The sequence below is a fragment of the Periplaneta americana genome, chromosome 17, assembly GCF_040183065.1.
Source record: "Periplaneta americana isolate PAMFEO1 chromosome 17, P.americana_PAMFEO1_priV1, whole genome shotgun sequence".
NCBI lineage: Eukaryota > Metazoa > Arthropoda > Insecta > Blattodea > Blattidae > Periplaneta > Periplaneta americana.
In genome coordinates, this window is record NC_091133.1 from 73,486,512 (window position 1) to 73,506,996 (window position 20,485).

At 36.6% G+C, this 20,485-nt stretch overlaps 2 protein-coding genes across 2 annotated transcripts in view; one reads left to right on the forward strand and one right to left on the reverse strand.

The window, feature by feature from the left end:
- LOC138692749 (serine/arginine repetitive matrix protein 2-like) overlaps positions 1–13,490 on the reverse strand; it is a 138,760-nt gene extending 125,270 nt beyond the window's left edge. Inside the window, exons 1-2 of the mRNA XM_069815942.1 lie at positions 13,334–13,490; positions 12,695–12,974 (exon numbers count right to left, since the gene is read on the reverse strand). Of these exons, the coding sequence (XP_069672043.1) occupies positions 12,695–12,933 (239 nt within the window). The 5' untranslated portion in view covers positions 12,934–12,974; positions 13,334–13,490. The remainder of the gene's footprint in view (positions 1–12,694; positions 12,975–13,333) is intronic.
- A 23-nt stretch (positions 13,491–13,513) lies between these two features.
- thoc6 (THO complex 6) lies at positions 13,514–19,580 on the forward strand. Its single transcript, XM_069816583.1, has 6 exons — positions 13,514–13,620; positions 14,220–14,441; positions 16,198–16,365; positions 17,616–17,778; positions 19,077–19,313; positions 19,403–19,580. Exons 1-6 carry the CDS (start codon positions 13,517–13,519, stop codon positions 19,487–19,489), a joined length of 981 nt encoding a protein of 326 aa, XP_069672684.1. The 5' UTR covers positions 13,514–13,516; the 3' UTR covers positions 19,490–19,580.
- The last annotated feature ends 905 nt before the right edge of the window (positions 19,581–20,485 follow it).

Genomic DNA, 20,485 nt, shown 5'->3' on the forward strand with positions numbered 1-20,485 from the left:
AGCACCTTATTGCACCAGATGGTTGGACACTGCTTTGAGAGGGATTACGAATGAATTACAAACATAAATTTATTCTGAACATTTATACAACCTAACTAAATTAGAATTATAATGAATAATATCTGAATTTGTTCTCTACACTTGGACATTCTGGGTTTACAAAAAGATTAGCTTACAACAACAATAATAATAACAATAATAATAATAATAATAATAATAATAATAATAATAATACGAGGCACGACAGTCCATGAAGGACCATGATCGTCCAGCCAGCTGCTACCTCACGTCCACATGCCGAAGCAGAGGTGGACGATCATCCAACCAGGATGCAGGTATCGTGTCGTTAGCACGGTGATCCCCCCAGCCGTTATAGCGGCTTTCGTAATCAGATATCGCTACCTATCACAGCTCCCTTGTGCATCCCGATGCTGGGTGGGCACTGGTCCCATACACTGGCCGAAATTTAAATGGCATTACAACAATTCAATTTTACCATGCACTATATATATCTTCAAGTATATCCACATTTTCAGGTTAATGTTCTTCACCTGTAGCACTGTGAGTAAAGAGATTCCTATAGAAAACATGATGTACTGGTGGGATCTATTCCAGAAGTAACATTACATCTGCTAATTTTCGACTCTCTATAGGAAGTTGTGTTGAATATTTAGGCTGTAAATCACAAATTGAAATTGTTGAACTATGACGACCCCATTTCTTGAGAGTGTACTGAATGTAATGACAGTTCATGTTAGTAAGTGTAACCAACCTCTAAAATGCCTGGTAAAGCTGAGTCAATCTTAAACAAAGAGGCATTTGAAAATTGGAGAGGTTTCTTTGAATCTGAAACTATTTTCTTCACTATTGAATCAGTCAATGGGCGAAAATTTTTTAAGTCCAACTGATGCATCTTCGTTACTGTAAACTTCTTTTTTTGTATTAGCATTTAAGATTATACAGAGTGTATCAAAAGGTCAGGTCAAGCCTTAAGGAGGTGATTCAGGACCCTATTTGCAACAAAAATCCTAATATATTTTTTCAATATTCATCCCCGTTTCCGAGTTTCACGAATATCACGTACCGTATCTATCCCCATTTGATTCCACACCTAATGGACCTGTCTGCTTGAGAGAAGGTAGGCTAATTGTCAGTAGTCTAGAGCAGATGCTCAAAATGTCCCCGTTTCGCATGAACACATGCTTCAGCACGCCGTCTGACCTCTCGCTGCACATTATCCAATCCGTGCTGGTGTATCTCCATTGCAGTTGTGTTAATCTTTGCAACGAGCTCTTCCCTGCTTGCTATCTCCGTTTGGTACATTTTCTCCTTCATGAAGCCCCAGAGAAAGAAGTCCAATGGTGTTAGGTCTGGGAACTGGCTGTCCAGGCAATGGGACCACCCCTTTCAATCCATCTACCTCGAAAATGGTGATCTAACCATTGGCGTACTGGAAGTCTGAAATGTGGTGGAGCACTGTATAGTTGATACCATAGTTGCCCGGCCAAGAAGGTGTCATCGCTCAATACTATTTTAATAATGAGAAATTAAATTAATCCTTATCTCTTCCGATGTGCCTTCATTTCCAGTCTGATATAATATAATCTGGGTCGTCGATGCTATCATCAGTGTAGTTACTCACCTCATCGTTTCAATTAACTTATTTTTTTAGAATCTGTTCATTTGGCTACTTTTTCCTTCCAACTTGGAATAGGTTGGCGCCTTATTGCTCAAAACAAATAACTCTTAACATTGGTTAGAAAAAGGATATGCATTTACTGCTGCGAAATTTATACTCATATCAGAGCCATCTTTTGACAGAAAGTGCACAATATTATTCCACGTATGTTTGTATATAAATCTCAATTTTCACAAAAGTGAGGGTTAGCACCTTATTGCACCGAGCCCTTCATTTATGTACCACATTTACATAAACAATGATGCACAACCGAACAAGATGGCTCAGACGGTAGAGTTCGTGAAAAACTGTAGGTAATCTTAGTTTGAAACATCCTGCACTCATTTCTGTCACAGTTGTATTAACTAGAATTAAAATTATCAGATACAATGAAATGATATTTATTAGATACTGATTAGGGATTACTATTAGTACACAATGCTCCCAGACCAGCTAACACTGTACTTCCAGTGGTTCCTACTATTTCTACACCACATAACCTTCTCTTCTTTGCCCACTGCCCAGAATCATGTTATCTGAAGGTGATTGTTGTAAATAGTAAGTATTACACTAACTTGCGAATAAAAACGTGAAGACATACTAATTCAAAAACATTATGGAATTCAAAGAAGGAAGAAGTTCTTCAGAATAATCCTCGTCCTTACTCTGCCCATACCACAGTCGAAAGCACTGGACAACTAGGTTCAGATATTCTGTCATATCTCCCTTACAACTAGATCTCGCACATCAGTTTCACGCAAGACACTCACAGGGGAATACAATTCAATGATGATGATCAAGCGAAAATAAAAGTATAAAACTAGCTACAAGATCAAAATAAATATTTATTCTTTGCATGAATTAGGAAACAGATCATGATGATGCCGTGGTTAGCACGCCTGCCTTGCATTTGGAAGGCCTAAGGTTTGATCCCAATGACTGGCTATCCTGGCCTAAGTTTTCCAAGCCTCTTCAGGCAAATGCGAGAATAGTAAAAATCACAAAGAAAAAAAAGTCATCTATCTGATAAGTTGCGCAATAAAATAGCCTCTGTTTGAAGAAAAAGTAGTTGCGGTAACTGCATGGAATATGTGGGAGCACAAAGAAAACAAAGGAATTAGGAAGTTTGCAAAACGATAGGAAAAACATGAGATGATAAGTGTGGGGGGGGGGGGGGGTATATTATGAAAGGTGACGAAAGTTACACGTTTATAAAATAAAAACGTACTAAATTATTCTAATTTGTCTCCTTATTTATTGAATGGCAGAGTGTATGTGTGCATAAAACAAAATTAAACAATATGAACACAAAGACAATCGAAAATGTAAAAACTGTTCAATGAAGAATAATTACAAAAAATGAGACATCTTTGTAATTTGGGTAGGACTTCATTTAACAGTATTATTAAGTACCTGGTACAGTAATACTGTATATGGATCACAAATACTCCCAAGTATTACGGTCACACTTTCCCCAACATTATAAAAACAGGAATAAATATAATCTTTACCTGGAAGCATGCTTATTGTACAACATTCAACTTTTCACATCCAATACATTTTTAGTAGTAGTTTTATTTAGTCACTTTAACTTAAAGGTTATTTTACGACTGTCGACTGTTTGGAGCAATACAATATTGTTGTTACACTGAATTACTGTCATCTATCGATCAGTCCACCATGTACAGACGCAGAAACAAAGTTTGGGCCACCTGAATTTTGTTTCTGAGTCTGTACAGACAGTAGGTATTGAAATTTTGCAGAACACCGTTTGTATCTTTTATACTGAAAATGGGAAACAATCCAGCATTTACCTTTAATACTGGATTCCTAGTTATTTAATGATCAAAGAAAAAATTACAAACCTCGATCAGATTGGCCAGCACCGCAATTTATACCTAGAACATAATCTTGTGTTTTACCACTGAGCCACCTTGCTTAGCCCAGTGCATCATATTTTATGAGTGATTTCTATAACCCTCCTTTTTAGTGTCCCCAGTAATCCTTTATTTTTCACCACACACTTAAAATTGTATCTAAAATGAAAAATTAATTAAAGACAAATTGAAAATTAACAGGGAGTTATTTGATGTTGAATTTTGTTTAGAAAAGTTAAATGCGTCGAAAAATGGAGAGTGTTAGAAGGATTGTTAATAATGGTAGAAGGAATAGAAAAGGTAAAGTTGTAGAAGACATGAAGACAGTGACTCAGGAGATTTCGAGGGAAGAATGTCGAAAGAATTCATCGTCAGCTAATTCCATTCAGGCAGTGAACCCTAAGGCAGTGGCTGCACCACCAAGCAGACGACTAATAATGACGTCACCCCAAGGCCAAGCCAACGAAACAATCAAAATATCAGATGGCAACAGAGTTGGAGACCTTGGAGTTAAAAGGCAGAAGGGGTGAAAGAAGAATGCTGAACCGACGAAGGAAGATACTGGTGAACAAGGAAGTGAAATAAGTGAGGAGAATAGAAAGGAAGTATTGAGAGTGTAAAGCATGCCAGGAGTGCGAAAAGAGGGGGCAATAGTGGAGAAAAACACTGTCTATAATCTGAGGAAATGGTGTATCAGTGGGTTGAAATAATAGCGGGTTTAGTTATGTAATGGATAAATGGAAGTGAACTGTTGTGTTAAATAGTGTTATAAATAAAGTGAAACCAATGTTGCTAGGGTACAAGCGCTAATGTGTTGTGTAAGAAGTGTTTAGACAGTGAATATAATAATAGGTTAAGTTTTTAGTGAAATAGTCAACAAGGGTTAGGTCTTATATATTAAATAAGTTATATGTATTGTTATTTACAAGAAGAAAGTATTAAGTTAGTTATGAGAAAGTAGGGAATGAAGTTTAAGGTACAAGTGGTTTTTAAGTGAACTGGGAATAAGAGAAGAGAAGTAAAAATTAAGTGGATAAATCAGAAGGATGGTCAAGTGAAAGTGAAGGGACATGAAAAACATAGTAAGAACAGGCTTCAAGTGTCAAAATACATCTGTGTTTAAAGTTGTAAATAGTGCAAGTAAGGGAATGCTAGCCCGAATACAGAAATGTGAAGGGCCAGCAGGACTGAATATGTTGAGAAATAAATAAATAAATAAATATATATATATATATATACAGTAGCGTGCAAATTAATCCGAAAACGACATATTTTTACATTTTCTGTCATTGTTGGCCTCACAGCTGCTCATACCGCTTTAATTGACATCTGTAGTACGTGTAATTCCATTGTTGAAGGTCTGTCATTATTTTTTTTATAATATGTGACATTTTGCCTGTCGTTTTGTACTTATAGGCATTTCAGTTGTGTACTGCAATCCTGTTACATTCTGTCGTCTTCACAAATGGATACAACTCCAAGAAAACGGTCTAAAATTATAACATTAGCAGAGCATTCTTCTATGACACAGAGGCAAATTGCTGCAGAATGTCACATCGGTTTGGCTACTGTTAATTCGATCATAAAACAATCATAAAACAATACAGGGGGACTGGATCCATCACACCCCAGAAAAAAGGAAACTGTGGCCGGAAAAGGAAGACTTCACCTGCAGATGATCGTTTGTCAGGAAAAGTAAATTAAATCCTAGACTAACTGCTGTCGACTTAACCCGCGAGTTAATGGCTACCAATGGGGCGAATATTCATGTCACAACAGTGCAGCATAGGCTTTTGGAAGCTGGACGAAGGGCTCGTAAGCCTATTAAGAAGCAACTGCTAACCCCTGTTATGTGCAAAAAATGCTTAATGTGGACAAAATTACATCAACACTGGACAGTGAATGACTGGAAGAATGTACTTTTTTCCGATGAGTCTTATTTCGAGGTCCACGGCCACCGTGTTTCTTACGTACGGAAAGGATCCGAAAAAGTAACAGCAGCTCATCTCCAACAAGCACCCAAATACCCCCCTAAAGTAATGTTTTGGGGTTGTTTTACACATGAAGGGCCTGGAGCATTAATACCTATCAAGGGAATGATGAATTCTCACAAATATATTCACTTATTGGAAACCAGAATCGTACCCCAGCTGCAAAAATCATTTCCGGATGGCAGAGGTGTGTTCCAACAAGACCTGGCACCATACCATATGTCTCGAAAAACTACAGAATTCTTCAACAAGAAGAATATTCAGGTACTCCCCTGGCCAGGCAACTCACCCGACATCAACCCCATTGAGAAATTGTGGTCAATTTGCAAAAGAAGAATGCAAAAAATGGATTGTTCTACAAAGGAGAAGATGATTTCTGCCCTCATTGGTGTATGGTTTCGCGATGAAGAAATGAAGAATATTTGTGGGAAATTAGTGGAATCCATGTCAAATCGTTTCAGAGCTGTTATTAGGAACAAGGCAGGCCACATAGATTACTGAGGTATGTCTTAGATCCTTTTTTTTATCCCGTTTGAGTGTTTTTGTATAAGTAATTACATTGTTTGGATTAATTTGCACGCTACTGTATACACACATCATATCATATCATATCATATCATATCATATCATATTATATCATATCATATCATGTCATGTCATATATCATATCATATATCATATTATATTATATATCATATCATATCATATCATATCATATCATATCATATCATATCATATCATATCATATCATATCATATATCATATCATATCATATATCATAGGCTATAAGCTTTCCAATCTAATAGAACTTCAGAAATTGTATAGGAAAAGTATGCGTTTTATTATATCACTGATTACGAAACTATTTATTTACTGGTTTGTTTCATCTACTGACAGGAACATTGGAAATAATATTTAAAAAACTGGTATCCCATTTATCATACCTGATCACGTAAGTGTTCTTTTTACAAGGGTTATAAATAAAGTAGTGGCAACATGAACAGTACGAACTTATTACTGAACTTACATGGAAAATACATTTACATCCCTTCAATATAATCACCAGCGTGTTCCTGTATCTTTTGCTAAATCCTTGGTAACTGTTGTTTCTGTTGATCTCTCTGATAGACTGCCCTACTGCATGAAGCACTGATGTAATATCTGGAAACCTCTTGTCTCTAAGTGGTTCTATCAACCGTGGAAACAAGTGGTAGTCACAAGGACTCATGTGAGGGGAATATGGAAGATGTTCCAATACATCTCAATCCCATTTCTGTAGCAATTCAGCCACTGCTCCTGCGATATAACTAGCATGCAAGATGAAAGGAAATGTGGAAGTTTGCACCGCATAGCTGGACGTAAGTTGTGTTCGAGAAAATATTGATTGTACGCTGCATTGACATTTTGGTCTCTAGGTAATGATAACACCTTCACTGTCGTATGCCAGTATCAGCATGACTTTCACCCCTTCAGGATGTGCCACAAAGTTTGATGACTGAGTCCAATTTCGATGGATAATTCTCGTACAGTCCAGCAATGGTCAACAGCAAAGACACCTCACACTAACTCCACTTGTTTGTCACAAATGGATGGGCGACCTGTGTGAGCCACTTGTGCCATCTCATTCCGACCCATATGAAATGCAGAGACCCATATTGCAACTGTCCAATACGGTACTGCATCATTGCCACAAGCTTCAGGTAACTCTTGATGACATTGATGTACATTTCTACCATAGGCTACCTTGATTTTTATCCACAATTGCTGCTCAAATTCAGTAAACATGCTTTAGAGCCATTAAAAATAGTGTTCTACATTTAACCACGCACAATATCATCATCTGTCATAGCAACCAGTTTTATCGTTCAATACATCGACAATATCTCCAACTACGATGATCATCAGTTGTCTCGTATCACATCCGAATGTGCATGACTCATTCCCGGCAGTGTTGCCACTACTTTATTTACAACTCATGTATGATAATTAACTGAAATTCAGCCTAATTCTGGGTTGTTATACATAGTTTGATTTGTCAGAAGAATAACACACAATCTAATGTCAACACAACCACTCCTACACAGAGATTGAACCAGACTGCTGAGTGTGCAGGAAATGGTTTGCCATGTGTTGCATGGCCTGCATGCTGGTTGTGCAGGATCGCCCACTTGTACTTCGTGACACACTCATTTTGTATGGTTTAATTTTCAGCAACTTTGTAGCTCTATGTACCAAATACTGAGAAGAAATTGCCGTTTCTTGGGCAAGTTGATTACTGCATTATTAAAGGTAGCTAATGTAGTCCAATTTCATAAAAACCCTTATCTTCCTGCACTTCTTATTGGTACTGCTTCCAGTCTCACAAAATGTACATAACAACAGAATTGGTACTGCTTCCAGTCTCACAAAATGTACATAACAACAGACTGTTTCACGAACTGGATCATTCACACCAGGAAATCTTTCTGCAAGTAGTCTTTGATTTTGATCAGTGTTGCTCTATATGTATGTAAACATCCAGGATGGAAGATGTTCAATGACAGTCCTTTCAACGGACGAATCCTAAGCATGTAGGCCGATGAATGGAAAATTCCTCTACCACTTCATTCCTTTACGCTTAGATTTTCCAGAAATAATTATTTTACACTATAATTTTTGATCCCATTATCTCATAAACACATTTAAAAATACATATTTCATAAACGTCTTTACATACAGTTCTCAGTGCCAACAAATATTTCACATAATATTTCCCTCATGTTTGCGGTTTAAAACTTTACTTCAATAAATCTAAATAATGAATGTTTGGCAATGCTGTTACCGAAATGTAGGTGCATGCTTCACCCCAAGTACTGCAGGGTGCAGTCTTTTGCCCAGCACAGCGTGCAGTGTTTGTTTATATCTTTTCCCCTCATTGCTGTGGAGAAGCAGTGCAAGTGCTACAGAATTTACTGCAATGTCGCAATTTTTTCTACAAACGAAGTCCATTTCCTATTAAATAAAAAGAAATATCGCAAAATGACAAGACCGGGAAGCGCGCGCGCGCACACACACACACACACACACACACACACACACATACACACAGTCAGTATACATGTAACAGAAGACAATGTAGTGTACCCGGTCATTGTTTACACCAATGGCAGCAAAACCAATGGCAAGGTAGGAGCAGCAGCAGCAGCTATCTTTCAGAATGGGAATATAATTCTAATAGTAAAATTCGAACTTGGTTCCAAATGTTCAAACAATCAGGCAGAACAAATTGCTATCCTTAAAGCCCTCGAGCAACTAAGAAACATTACAGATATCCAGGATTCAGAGAAAAGAGCAATAGTATACACGGACAGCCAGATAACACTGAACTTACTTAAGAACCAGCATAAACATTCCAAACTAATAGAAGACATCTTGCAACAAATAAGAGATCTCAAGAAACAACAATGGACAGTACACTTCATGTGGGTCAGAGGTCACATAGGAATAGTAGAAAATGAAACAGCACACAAATTGAAAATTACAGCATGTAGGATTGCACTGAAAAGCAATGGAGCATTATGGTCAAAAGCACACGCACGCACACACACACTCCCCCCCCCCCACCCTTGTTACAATGATTGGACGCCTCGGACTGACTTCAGAATATGCCCACGTGTGCGATGTAGTTTGATTTTCACATACCGGTACTAGGAAACAACCAGTAACAATAAGTCCAGCACACAACCCAAGTTGGACTGAGAATACTGAGATACACAGCACCTTATACAATTCAAACTACCCATTTGACGAAGTTCGTAATTTGTATTTTTCCACTAAGCTAGCTATTTAATGTATTGATAAGGAACTGGAAATAAAAGGGGCGTAACAGTTATACTTAAAGTATTCCTGTAAACATCAGGGATGCACCATCGTATTTCTTTCATGTTATCTAATATTAACAATAATAATAATAATAATAATAATAATAATAATAATAATAATATAAATCTGAAGGACAATAGCCCACGAAGGACAATGAGCAACCAGCCGGCTGCTGGCCTCACGTCCACATGTCGAAGCAGAGGTAGATGATCATTCAACCAGAATGGAGGTATCGTGTGGTTAGCACGATGATCTCCCAGCAGTTATAGGTGGCTTTCGTAACCGGATTTCACTACCTATCGCAGCTCCTCAAGTGCATCATGATGCTCGGTGGGCACCGGTCCCATACACTGGTCGAAATTTCAAGAGAAAATTTCTTGCTTCCTGACTCAAACCAGCATGCATTCCGTAACATGAGTACTAAGCAGGATGCCTTAGACCACGACGACACGGGGCGGGACTTCATGTTATCTACCAATCATTAAAATAAGGAATAAGTTAAATTCTTAAAGATAGGAATTCCATGCATAAGCTTGCTTCACAAATCTGTCCATAGGCATTACCATATATGATCAGTTCCTCTTTTGCATGCTCAGTTCTAGGGAGTTAAATTCTTGACCAATTGTAAGATAAGCTTCTAACTGCCCATTTACTTTTGATATAGGGCCTACAAATAAAATAATATCAAAATCATTGTGCAACAGCTCATGGTGGGCCAAGGCCTATTACTGGCCTACTGTTGGTCTCATGTCCACATCCCTCAGCACAGATAAACAATCATCCAACAGTAAGAAGGTAACGTGTGGATCCACGATGGTTCCCCAGGTGCTACAGCTAGATTGCAAAACCGAATTTCACTACTTACTGTACTCCCCAAATTCATCATGATGCTGGGTGGGCAATGGTCCCACACATTGGCTGAAATTTCATGAGAATATTAAATTTCTTCTCTCATCAGGACACTAACTGGCACTCATTCTGTATCATTAATCTAGAGCATGACACTTTAGTCTACGCAGTTACGGTGTGGAACATTTTGTCTTTATTAGCTATCAAAATTCCATACAGAATTACCCAAATGTTACTTTTGAAAATTCTAATAAATTATATAACACTGATTTAAATAAACATTATAAGGGGAATAATGACCAGTTCAAATTAGGCAACATCAAATTAACCATTATTCACTGTATTAAAAATGATAAATAAAAGAGAAAGGATCTTGCATTCTTAAATTATACAATAAGATAGGGAAGTCACTCCATATTTCGAAGAGCAGAGTGTATGCACTAGCAACAATAGTTATGTTGTTAGAACGAACTCTCACTTGTAACAGCAGCATACCGTACCCTTAGCTACACAACACCCAGTGAAAGATATGTCAATGATCAGGCCCAGGGGCTACTGTCAACTGAAATATTTTCTCTAACAGCAGACTATCACTCGTCTTAGTGCAGAGAGACTTTCCTTCATTATAATAGTCTCCCTTTTACACAACTTTGAAGTTAAGTGCCTCCATAGGATTTGGGGTTAAATAGCTTATACTTCAGTAATGAGTTCCCCTCCTATTTCCACAGCCTCCGAACAACTTGCTGTTATATCTGGGCTATAATATGTTTCACGTGAACAATTGATGAATTCACTAACTCTACTCCTGCTAAAACACAAGTGACACACATGTCTGCTATCGACCCAAGATCTCACAACACACTGTGCTTTCATACTTTCACCACATCTCTTTTTCAAGTAAGAAAATATATAAATTCATAATAAATCGTACAATACAGTTGGAAGAGCTCTCCACATCAATTTCATTTGCACACTAAAATGAAATGTCACGGTTGATTAGATCATGGGGAACAAGTGAATGAGTCTCTGCATCTTAGATAGGCTAGTTAGGGACGCTAAAATACGATTTTACCTCCTGACGTGTATTTGATTTCTGATGCGCAGAATAAGTGACATGGAACCACAGTCCACATAGTCACGAAACTTAAGGCGATTTTTTTGCATTTATGTGATACAATACTCCAAGCGATTAGCAACTGAGAGTACTAGGAACAATAGACTGTGCGACAGTAGCGATCCTAGTAGCCAGCAACTAAAGTTCAACTGTCATTGGATGCATATTCCCTACGTACTGAGTTTCGTGATCGTATGTACTAGACTGTGATGGAACGTTGAAACGCAAATATGAGAATTACAGCAGTCATATGCAATATGTAGGCTTAAATATTAAGCTACAATGAAAAGATCATTAAGCACTGACCTAATATCTAACCTAAGTTAACCATAACTAAAGTAACTTACAAAATGCAGTATGCTTAGAGATGAAAAAAAAAAGTTTAGGCCTATTACACAACCCCACTTGACGAAAAACGTATGGCAGACATTTATTCCACTCTATAGTCTTATCAGTGTAATATCTATGGCGCGCACTGTTAATTTGTGAAAACTTAAGCAAGCCTATGATCATAAAAAGTATGCTTTGCAAACAAATAGACTAGGTATTGTATCATATAAAATTACGAAGAGCATAGCAAGCCTAACTACACCACTCAGATCATAGTGACTTAAGCTGTTACTAGAAGTATTTTAATAAAGGAACATGATACTGCTCACATTCTATTCTTCCTACCAACGAGTGTCATACCAGTAGCCTACTTAATTACAGCAGCTTTTAATCACTGCAGCCTTGAACTTTTAACGAATGGACAGCAAATAAAAATAAGATAGTGTGATAAACACATAGGTAGGCCTATTTATATCAATGCTAAAGAAGTTGATCTTGAACATCACACGATGAAGGATCTGTGGAGCAGAGAAAAATTCCCTCCAACACCGGGATTCGTACCCGGGTTTTGAGCTCTATATGCTGACGCTCTATCCACTAAGCCACACCGGATTCCAATTCCGATGCCGGATTGAATCATCTCAGTTTAAGCTCCACATCTTAGTTTCCCTTTGGTGGCCAACTTCATGCACTGTATCACAGATGTGTGACCATGGCACAATGTTCAATACTAATGTGCAGAGGTGCACTCAATACGTCAGAACGTAGAGCTGAAAATCCGGATTCCAATCCCGGTGCCGGAGAGAATTTTTCTCCGCTCCACAGATCTTTCATCATATATTATGATAACGTAGAATTCCTACACGGAAATAGGCCACCATATGTAACTTACTTCGGTACATCGCAATAATGCAATATTGAACAACACAGTTATGAACAACAGATAAAAGCCGAAACATATTATGTTTCATTCTAAAAAAAAGAGCACACTTACCCTTGGTCTTCAAGAATTTCTTCAAGCTCGATGCATTTCACCTCAACTTTCCTCTTCCTTTCATGGTCTAATATATCACGATTTGGTTGTCTGTTACTTGTGGCCTCCAATTTTTCAAGTTCCTCTTCTGTTTTATAATTTACCTTATCTTTACTCTTTCGAACAAACGCCCAGTTACGTTGAACATAACCATTTGTCCCTGAACCTCTCGCAGTGGGCAAACCAATTCCGTTGTACATTGTAGAAAATGTGCAATATATTCTTACAGTAACGTCAATACCTGTAAATAGTAATAAAACTACATAAATAAAGTAATTTAACCACGTTTATACTTACATTAGATTTATGTGATTCAAAACATAAGGATTATATCGGATTAAAATTGTGCAGCAAATTTTAACTTGGACTTTCATCTTTGTTAAAGCATTTTCTGGCTCCAATATGATGTTCTAATTCTACAAATGGTTAATCGTCATCAAATTATAATACAAAACATTGTTGATCCTGCTGGTAGAGATACTGCATAAACGCCAGATTTAGTGTATTTTCATGCAGACAAGATCACCACTCTATCGACCGAAAAATATTGTATACAAGCAGGAACAATTAACGAAACATTTACAGTCATAAAACACTTACCTGAATGCACACATATAATGCTCTGATTCTATTTATCGCATTCCTATTTTATTACAATATAGCTAAAGTCCATCACAATTAAAGCCAAACGTTACGCACTCAAAACAAAACGATTCCATCTTGAGAATTCATTTAGTAAATATTGCTCTCACCATGAGCGCTACAATCATTTTAGTGTTCAACATGGTGGATAAGTTGTTGTATAATACTGTACTGTCACAAACATTTTCGCCATGTGGCAACTATCTTCTTGCTGGAAATACTTACGGAGATGTTGCTGTTTATGAGTAAATAATGACATTATTTTTTAATGTACTAATTCATAGTAACAACCTATAGTTTCAGTATCGCAGATAAAGTTTTGAATAGCGGTTGTTTCAAATTTCTATTGGATTAATGTGTTACGTTACTATTATTACTTTACACGATTAATTACTGTATTTATCTTCTACAACTGTGAAATTAAATATAATTTTATATGTGATATATCAATAAGTTTATTATTACAGTTTATTCGTGTGATCAGTAGTTTGGTCTTTCCATAAACTAAATAGGCTTATCTTCCTTTTTCAAAGTTATTTGAATAGGTATATTGCAGCATTTATTATTGTGGGGATAATATTTGTCGTCTTTATACAAACATGATAAAATACTGGGTTCCAGAGATCGAACTTAATAACAATTTCAGATGATTTCAATGTCATGAATGTATAGGCCTAACCGGTCTAGAAATCATTGAAAGCTTTCAACTCTTCCCATTGCTAATAGAGTTTACCCGGTGTTACTCGTAGCAGTTTCATTTGCTTAACATTTTTATTTTCTGTGTACTCTACCAATGTAATTGTAGGTCCAATAATCTTGACAAAAACTCATTTATTACTTTCAGCATACAGAAGATACTGAGTCCTGGCGATGGGTTGACCCCAGCTTGCAGGAAGGCTGAATATCATTTTTCCGTCAAACAAGATGTCCAGATCTGCAGTATGGTTACTACAGAAAAATTCCTTCTTATTGGAATGGTTGGAGAGATTACAGGATGGGACTGGAAGACTATCACGTCTAGCAAGAATCCAAAACTTGCATTCAGCATACAGATTCCTACTGCAAAGTAATACATACTGTCCAGTATCTACAGTTTTCTCTCAATTAATTGGGTGTTAGTGTTTGAATGTTTGTAGGCCTGTAGTTATTTTTCAAACACATTAACGTCCAAAATGCATCATTCCATTCACATTTTTCGATGTAGATCTATCTCCGGGTTTTCTTTAGAACGCGACACTGAAGCTTTATTTGAAGAAAAAAGTGTCTAATTTTTAGAGTGAAGGTAGATTGGAATGTGAAGGACTCCTATAGGACGTCATTTGACTTGAAAACATATTAGAAAATAGGTAACATTGAGAAGAATTGATCTGTGTAGATAACCCAAAAGTGATTAGCCTATTTAACACGTGAAATTAAGAGGTAGAACACTTCAAAATATAATGCAAAACGCACATTTTACTTCACTTAGTATATGCAAGGTATACAAGAAGACTAAACTAACCTAACACAGATTCGTATATGCAAGACATACCGAAAACCTAAACTATCCTGTCACAGATTCGTTTATACACGACATATGAAAAGCCGAAACTAACCTAACTTAACATGTCTCGGAAGAATTAATAGCTTTCAAGAGAATATCAGAAGATATAATTTCAAAAGATTTCAGACAACTAAGTTCTTTGTAAAATGTTTTTAACAGCAAAATTGACTTGATGGCTTTTACTTGAAGTCTGTTTTTTATCTTTGGTCCACACAGTGTTCATATGAGAAAAAATCCTCCCAGTGGGAACATCTGAGCCAAGTAAACTCAAGCGGTAGGATAACAACACTTGAATATCCTTATTATAAGTCAAGGTTTCCTTACTTAAATATGCAAAAGTTTCCTGCCATCTTGCTGTAACGTTTTCAGATGCACTATCCTTAATTGATAAGAGACTTGGCTGCAGGAAGGGTGTCCTTTAGCACACTTTAGGATTCTCTCACATTGTCTCAGTTCAAATCGCTGACATATTTAAGAGAATTTAAGTTCATTTTTCTGAACCAGTGCATTGGTACAGTCCACTCTGTTATAATTATACTCAGCTGAGACTGTAGAGTAAAAGTTCCTGACCTCCTTTCTGAAAGTGTTTTCAATCGCCTACCCTTGGTCTTCTAGGCTCCTCACCATCTTAAGAAGATCACTGTTCATAAAACTTACTTTTCTCTTGATTTAAGTTTCATCACCTCAGAACTAGGAGCTTCAGTTCTTTTAATATTTAATGTAACTTCTGAAAATATTGTAAACTGACTTTGTAAGAAAATAGCTTAGGCAGAATATACTCTCTTCTCAAAAAAAAAAAAAAAGGGCCTGGAGAGAGGTGGGAATTTAAGAAATTACCTGTACGTATTCAGCTTCTTTCGTGAAAAACAGGACATTTAGTTTCCCGGTTGGGCTTTGTTGGGACACCTTGACAAAATTCCTAAAGACGAGACTGTTCTGGGTATAACAGGACATCTGGGAACCCTATTAATAGAGAACATAAAATTTATAAATTTCTTGAATTTTTCGTTAGTTATGAAAAAATTGAAGCATTCACTTGTACAGATAAGCCCAAAAATTTGTATAAAGTCTGCGCCTTAATAACTGTTGCTGTAACAGATACCTATACTGAGAAAAAAGTTTTCTTTAATAATAATAATAATAATAATAATAGGCCTAATCTTTACTAGCCAAAAAAATTACAACTGAAACAGGCTTAGTTTGATAATACAAATATATACAAAATAAGTCACTTAAATATTAAAACTACCCTAAAGTACTTAATCACTTTTATTTCCAGGGATGCTCTTGAAAAGCCTGATGTTAATTCCATGTTATACTGTAAAGCTGATGGACACATATATGCAGGTTGTGGTGATAACAAAATTTATATATTCAGTATGGAAGATGGAAAACTAGTAAGAACTATGGAAGGGCATGATGATTATATTCACAGCATACACAATATGTAAGTAATTAACCTATTAATGAAAATATACCGTTAGAATGTTACATTTCTGTTAAATGGTAGTGTAGTGTTTAAAAATATTGTACCATAATTATAAACGTAATAATCATAATATTAAATTAATTACAGTAAAACACATTCCTCTTTGTCATTCAATTATAATTTCTTGACCACATCATATCCAAGCCGTTATAACTATGCACTTGATGTTTGTTATTTCCATTGGTACCCCTTCCCATGAAGAAATTGAATGCTACATGGTAGCCTTCTGAATCAATCAGAATGCAGCATTAGCTGCTGCTACTTTGAACACTTGCTGTGTTGTCAAATTTTTTTCATGTCATTACTACCACGTATGTAATTTGTGTGTTTGTAATTTGTAACACTATGTAAATGCTATAAAATTAGACTTCGTACAGAGTATGATAAATCACAGAATGAATTGCCCTGAGTGGTGCAGTTGATATAGCGCTGGCCTTCTGTGCCCGAGGTTGCGGGTTCGATTCCGGCCCAAGTCAATGGCATTTAAGTGTGCTTAAATGCAACAGGCAAAATTCCGGCACACCAACGACGCTGATATAATCTCGGAAGTTGCGAGCATCGTTAAATAAACCGTAATTTATGACGGAATGAGAATCCTTTGGGTAAAGGTATAGCATTAAATAGGCATCAGGCTTGGTGCGAAGTGCTTGTCAGTTGTTGTGCAGTGGTCATTGTGATAACATCACATCTTTCGCTACCAATCAATCAATCTTCTTAATGTATCCAGCTGTTTGCTGACAACATAAAGTCTACTATAGTCTACTGTAGTCTCTTTTTTTTTTTTTTTTTTTTTCCCATGAGAAATGAAGGGTATTTTGATTGGTGTTCATTATAGATGCCTGTTGCTAGTAGTCAGAGTTGGGGTGTAGTCAATATATACTGCCTATGTCTTCTACAACTGGTACTGATGATTTTAATTTACTTCTTTTGTGGTTTGTGGATGGACAGTATAAAAGAATGTGGTCCAGATCTTTATCATGATTATTACACAACAGACAAGTAGGAATATCAGAAAGGTGAAATCGATGTAGGTACAATTGTGTGACAATGTGACTTGTTGTGGCTCTTGTTAAAAATATTTGAACATGTCTGGGCAAGTTTTTGTACATTTCCAGGTCATTTGGTTTTTTTGCACAGTATTTAAAAAAACAATATCATAATTGAATCATTATGAAAATGTGAAGCCTCATACTTTGTCGTATATATAGTGGTTCTCAGCTTGTGTCTGCAAGTGAGGATGGTTCTGTGAGGCTTTGGGACATGAAACAGAAGACACATACAAACACTGTGCAACCGTACTTGAGTGACAAGCTTGTGAGACCAGAACTGGGGAAATGGATTGGTGCTGCCTCTCTAAGTGAAGATTGGCTGGTAAGTTACAAACTGAGAACACAGTAAAATATGTGAAATCACTTTTCGTTAAATAATGTATCATATCTATTTGTTAACAAATCAGATTAAAAATGGTTAATCGTCCTTGATTCAGTTATTTCTGGTACAAACTTTCATAGAAAATTAAATCGATATTGATTATAAAATATAATTACTTAGGCTTATGTATTTATCTCTTAAGCCCTGATTTCTTTGTCTCAAGATGTTTTCATTTGTCTTCTTCTTCTAATAGCAGATTTCGAGGTTTTAGTCCATTTGCTGCCTAGTGACCCAGTACAGTGTATTGGTGGATTTTTTATCCTGAAGATTTCTGTTTACCCATTCACAGTGTAATAGGTGGCTACCCATTTTGCTGTTTTCTTCCTTGCACATGGTGCATATTTCTGATTTGTAAGTTCCTATTTTACAGAGGTGGGCTGCTAGACAGTCATGTTGTGTTGTTAGCCTGAAATCTGCAGTTCCTTCCTGCTTAGGCTTGTTTTTTATTTTTGTATTTTGAAACAGAATCCAACTGGCACAAGAAAAGTACAAGAAGATCACTTTTGAGTAAACAGTGCAGATTACTTAATTAAAAATGGCTTTTAGAAAATCTGGATGTTCATTGCTGCCCTCACATAAGCCTGCCATATGTTCCTATCTGCGCCAAAAAATCAGTCCCATTGAGGCTTATGTTGGAGTTTCACAAGAAGCTCTTTTTTTACTTTGATGGGTTGTTAGTCCTTCTCCCAACCTCCAAGCTGGAGGACCACCCCTTATCGGCTGTCCGCAACTGCTTATTCATTATATTTGCAGCTACTTTCCATATCTGGAGGCCATCTTCTCTAACCGCAACATGAGGATAAGCCATGCCATGGTATTAGGGACCCACAATACATGCAAATAGTGCAAGAACCTAAAATTTTGTAATTTATACACCATTAGAACCTTATATCAGTAGTCGTCAGCATTTGCTGAAATGGGTACAGTACAAGGAGTGCAACAAAATATGCTCCATCGTGCAGAAGGGATAGGGAGACAGCATACTCACCAGCAGCCACAGGTGCACGCTGGTGCTGTAAGAGACCTGCGGGTAAGAGACTCTAGCCCGAGAGTGCAGTATGTTGATGACTGCTGCCTTACATCATACTTGCGCTATTCTTGTTTGTAGAATACATCTGATTTTCGCTCACTTGCACAAGTGTATTTTTATTGATTTCTTAATACATCGCATCTATATCCCTCAATCCATCCCTGTCCCCATATACCTTTTCAAAAATTTAAAAATTATTTACTTTCAGCTCTGTGGTGGTGGGCCAAGACTCTCACTGTGGCATCTTCGTTCACTGGATGTCACAACCCCATTTCACTTGGATGATGCTGGTATCCATGTAGCTATGTTCTATGATGATCGCATTATGGCAGGTGGAGCTTCCCCATACTTCTATAATCTGAACTATACAGGAGATACCTATGCTCAAATTCCATCATCTTCGACATCCATTTATTCTGCAGTTTATCAGGAAACGCCACTTAAAGTAAAGTATTATTTTTTCTTGCGTGTGATGCTTATTATAAACTTTACTAGGCCTATCTTTTAATATTTCTGAATGATGTGTGCTTGCAGGTCATGTGTTTGGCTGGTTCCAGTTCCAAGATAGATCTTTGTACAAATTTTAGTTATCGTGATCAGATTCTTACATTTGCCTCATAATGTAATTCAAACATCCACTTTTTATACTTAAATTATGAAAAGATGTAAAAGTATTATTTTGCCACTTTAAATAAACTTTTAATGTAAGAAAGTTTTTATTCAGTTCGATTTCCTACAGAGGAGACCATTCAACACTTCATTTTCATCATCTTTGAGACTGGTGAGTTTAACTCAGGCATGTCCAACATGCGGCTCTCGAAGCCATCGAAGCCCAAAGTGAAACCGTATTTGTAAGTTATACAGTATTACTTCTTACTTTTTTTTTTTTTTTTTTTTTTTTGTTTTGGAAATAAGTAGAACTGGTTGGAATAAAATGAACCTACAAGAGAACGACATTTAAAAAATATATATACAATAAATTGTTATCAGCATATGGAGGCCTCTGTGCAAACATTCACTCTATTCATCCTACTGTATAAGAAAAGAAAGAAATCCCAACTGTTTTGGGAACTGTCAAGACCGTTATTTATGATACCTAATAACTGCATAGTTTTTTAAGTCTCCTTTCATTGGTATGTTCGTATGTTATTACAAAGTGCTGTCCTAGGCTCAGAAGGCTATGAGTAAATGTAGCCTTGTCTTCACCATTATTGTCTAAATATAATTTTTTTTTTTTTTAATTTTACCTCAATATTCGTGATAGGTTAACTTATAAATGCTGAATATGAACAAAATCTATGAAATGTGCCTGACCCCTGACTGCAGTGCAAGGTAGTCGCTTAACTGAGGGATTATTTACTTGGGCTTTATGGGAAAATAAATAGGTTCCAGAGAAAAGCGACCATTTATTGAGATGAGCATTGAGTGCATGTGGCCATTTCATCAGGTTTCATTATATATTAAAATCGCCATATTTTCATAATGATTAAAAAAGGAATGTGTGCTCACTGAAATTGAAATGGTACAAATAATTGAACATAGAAAAAGTGATTAAAACACAAACATATCTATGGTGGAGTTACTATCATGTACATATAATTAGTCATAAATTGAAAT

Excerpts from the sequence above, each read along its gene's own strand:
- thoc6 (XM_069816583.1), top strand. The coding sequence starts at position 13,517 with ATGGTGGATAAGTTGTTGTATAATACTGTACTGTCACAAACATTTTCG. Across the intron at positions 14,442-16,197 it reads ATACAGATTCCTACTGCAAA|GGATGCTCTTGAAAAGCCTG; the intron begins GTAATACATACT and ends TTTTATTTCCAG. Across the intron at positions 19,314-19,402 it reads ATCAGGAAACGCCACTTAAA|GTCATGTGTTTGGCTGGTTC; the intron begins GTAAAGTATTAT and ends GTGTGCTTGCAG.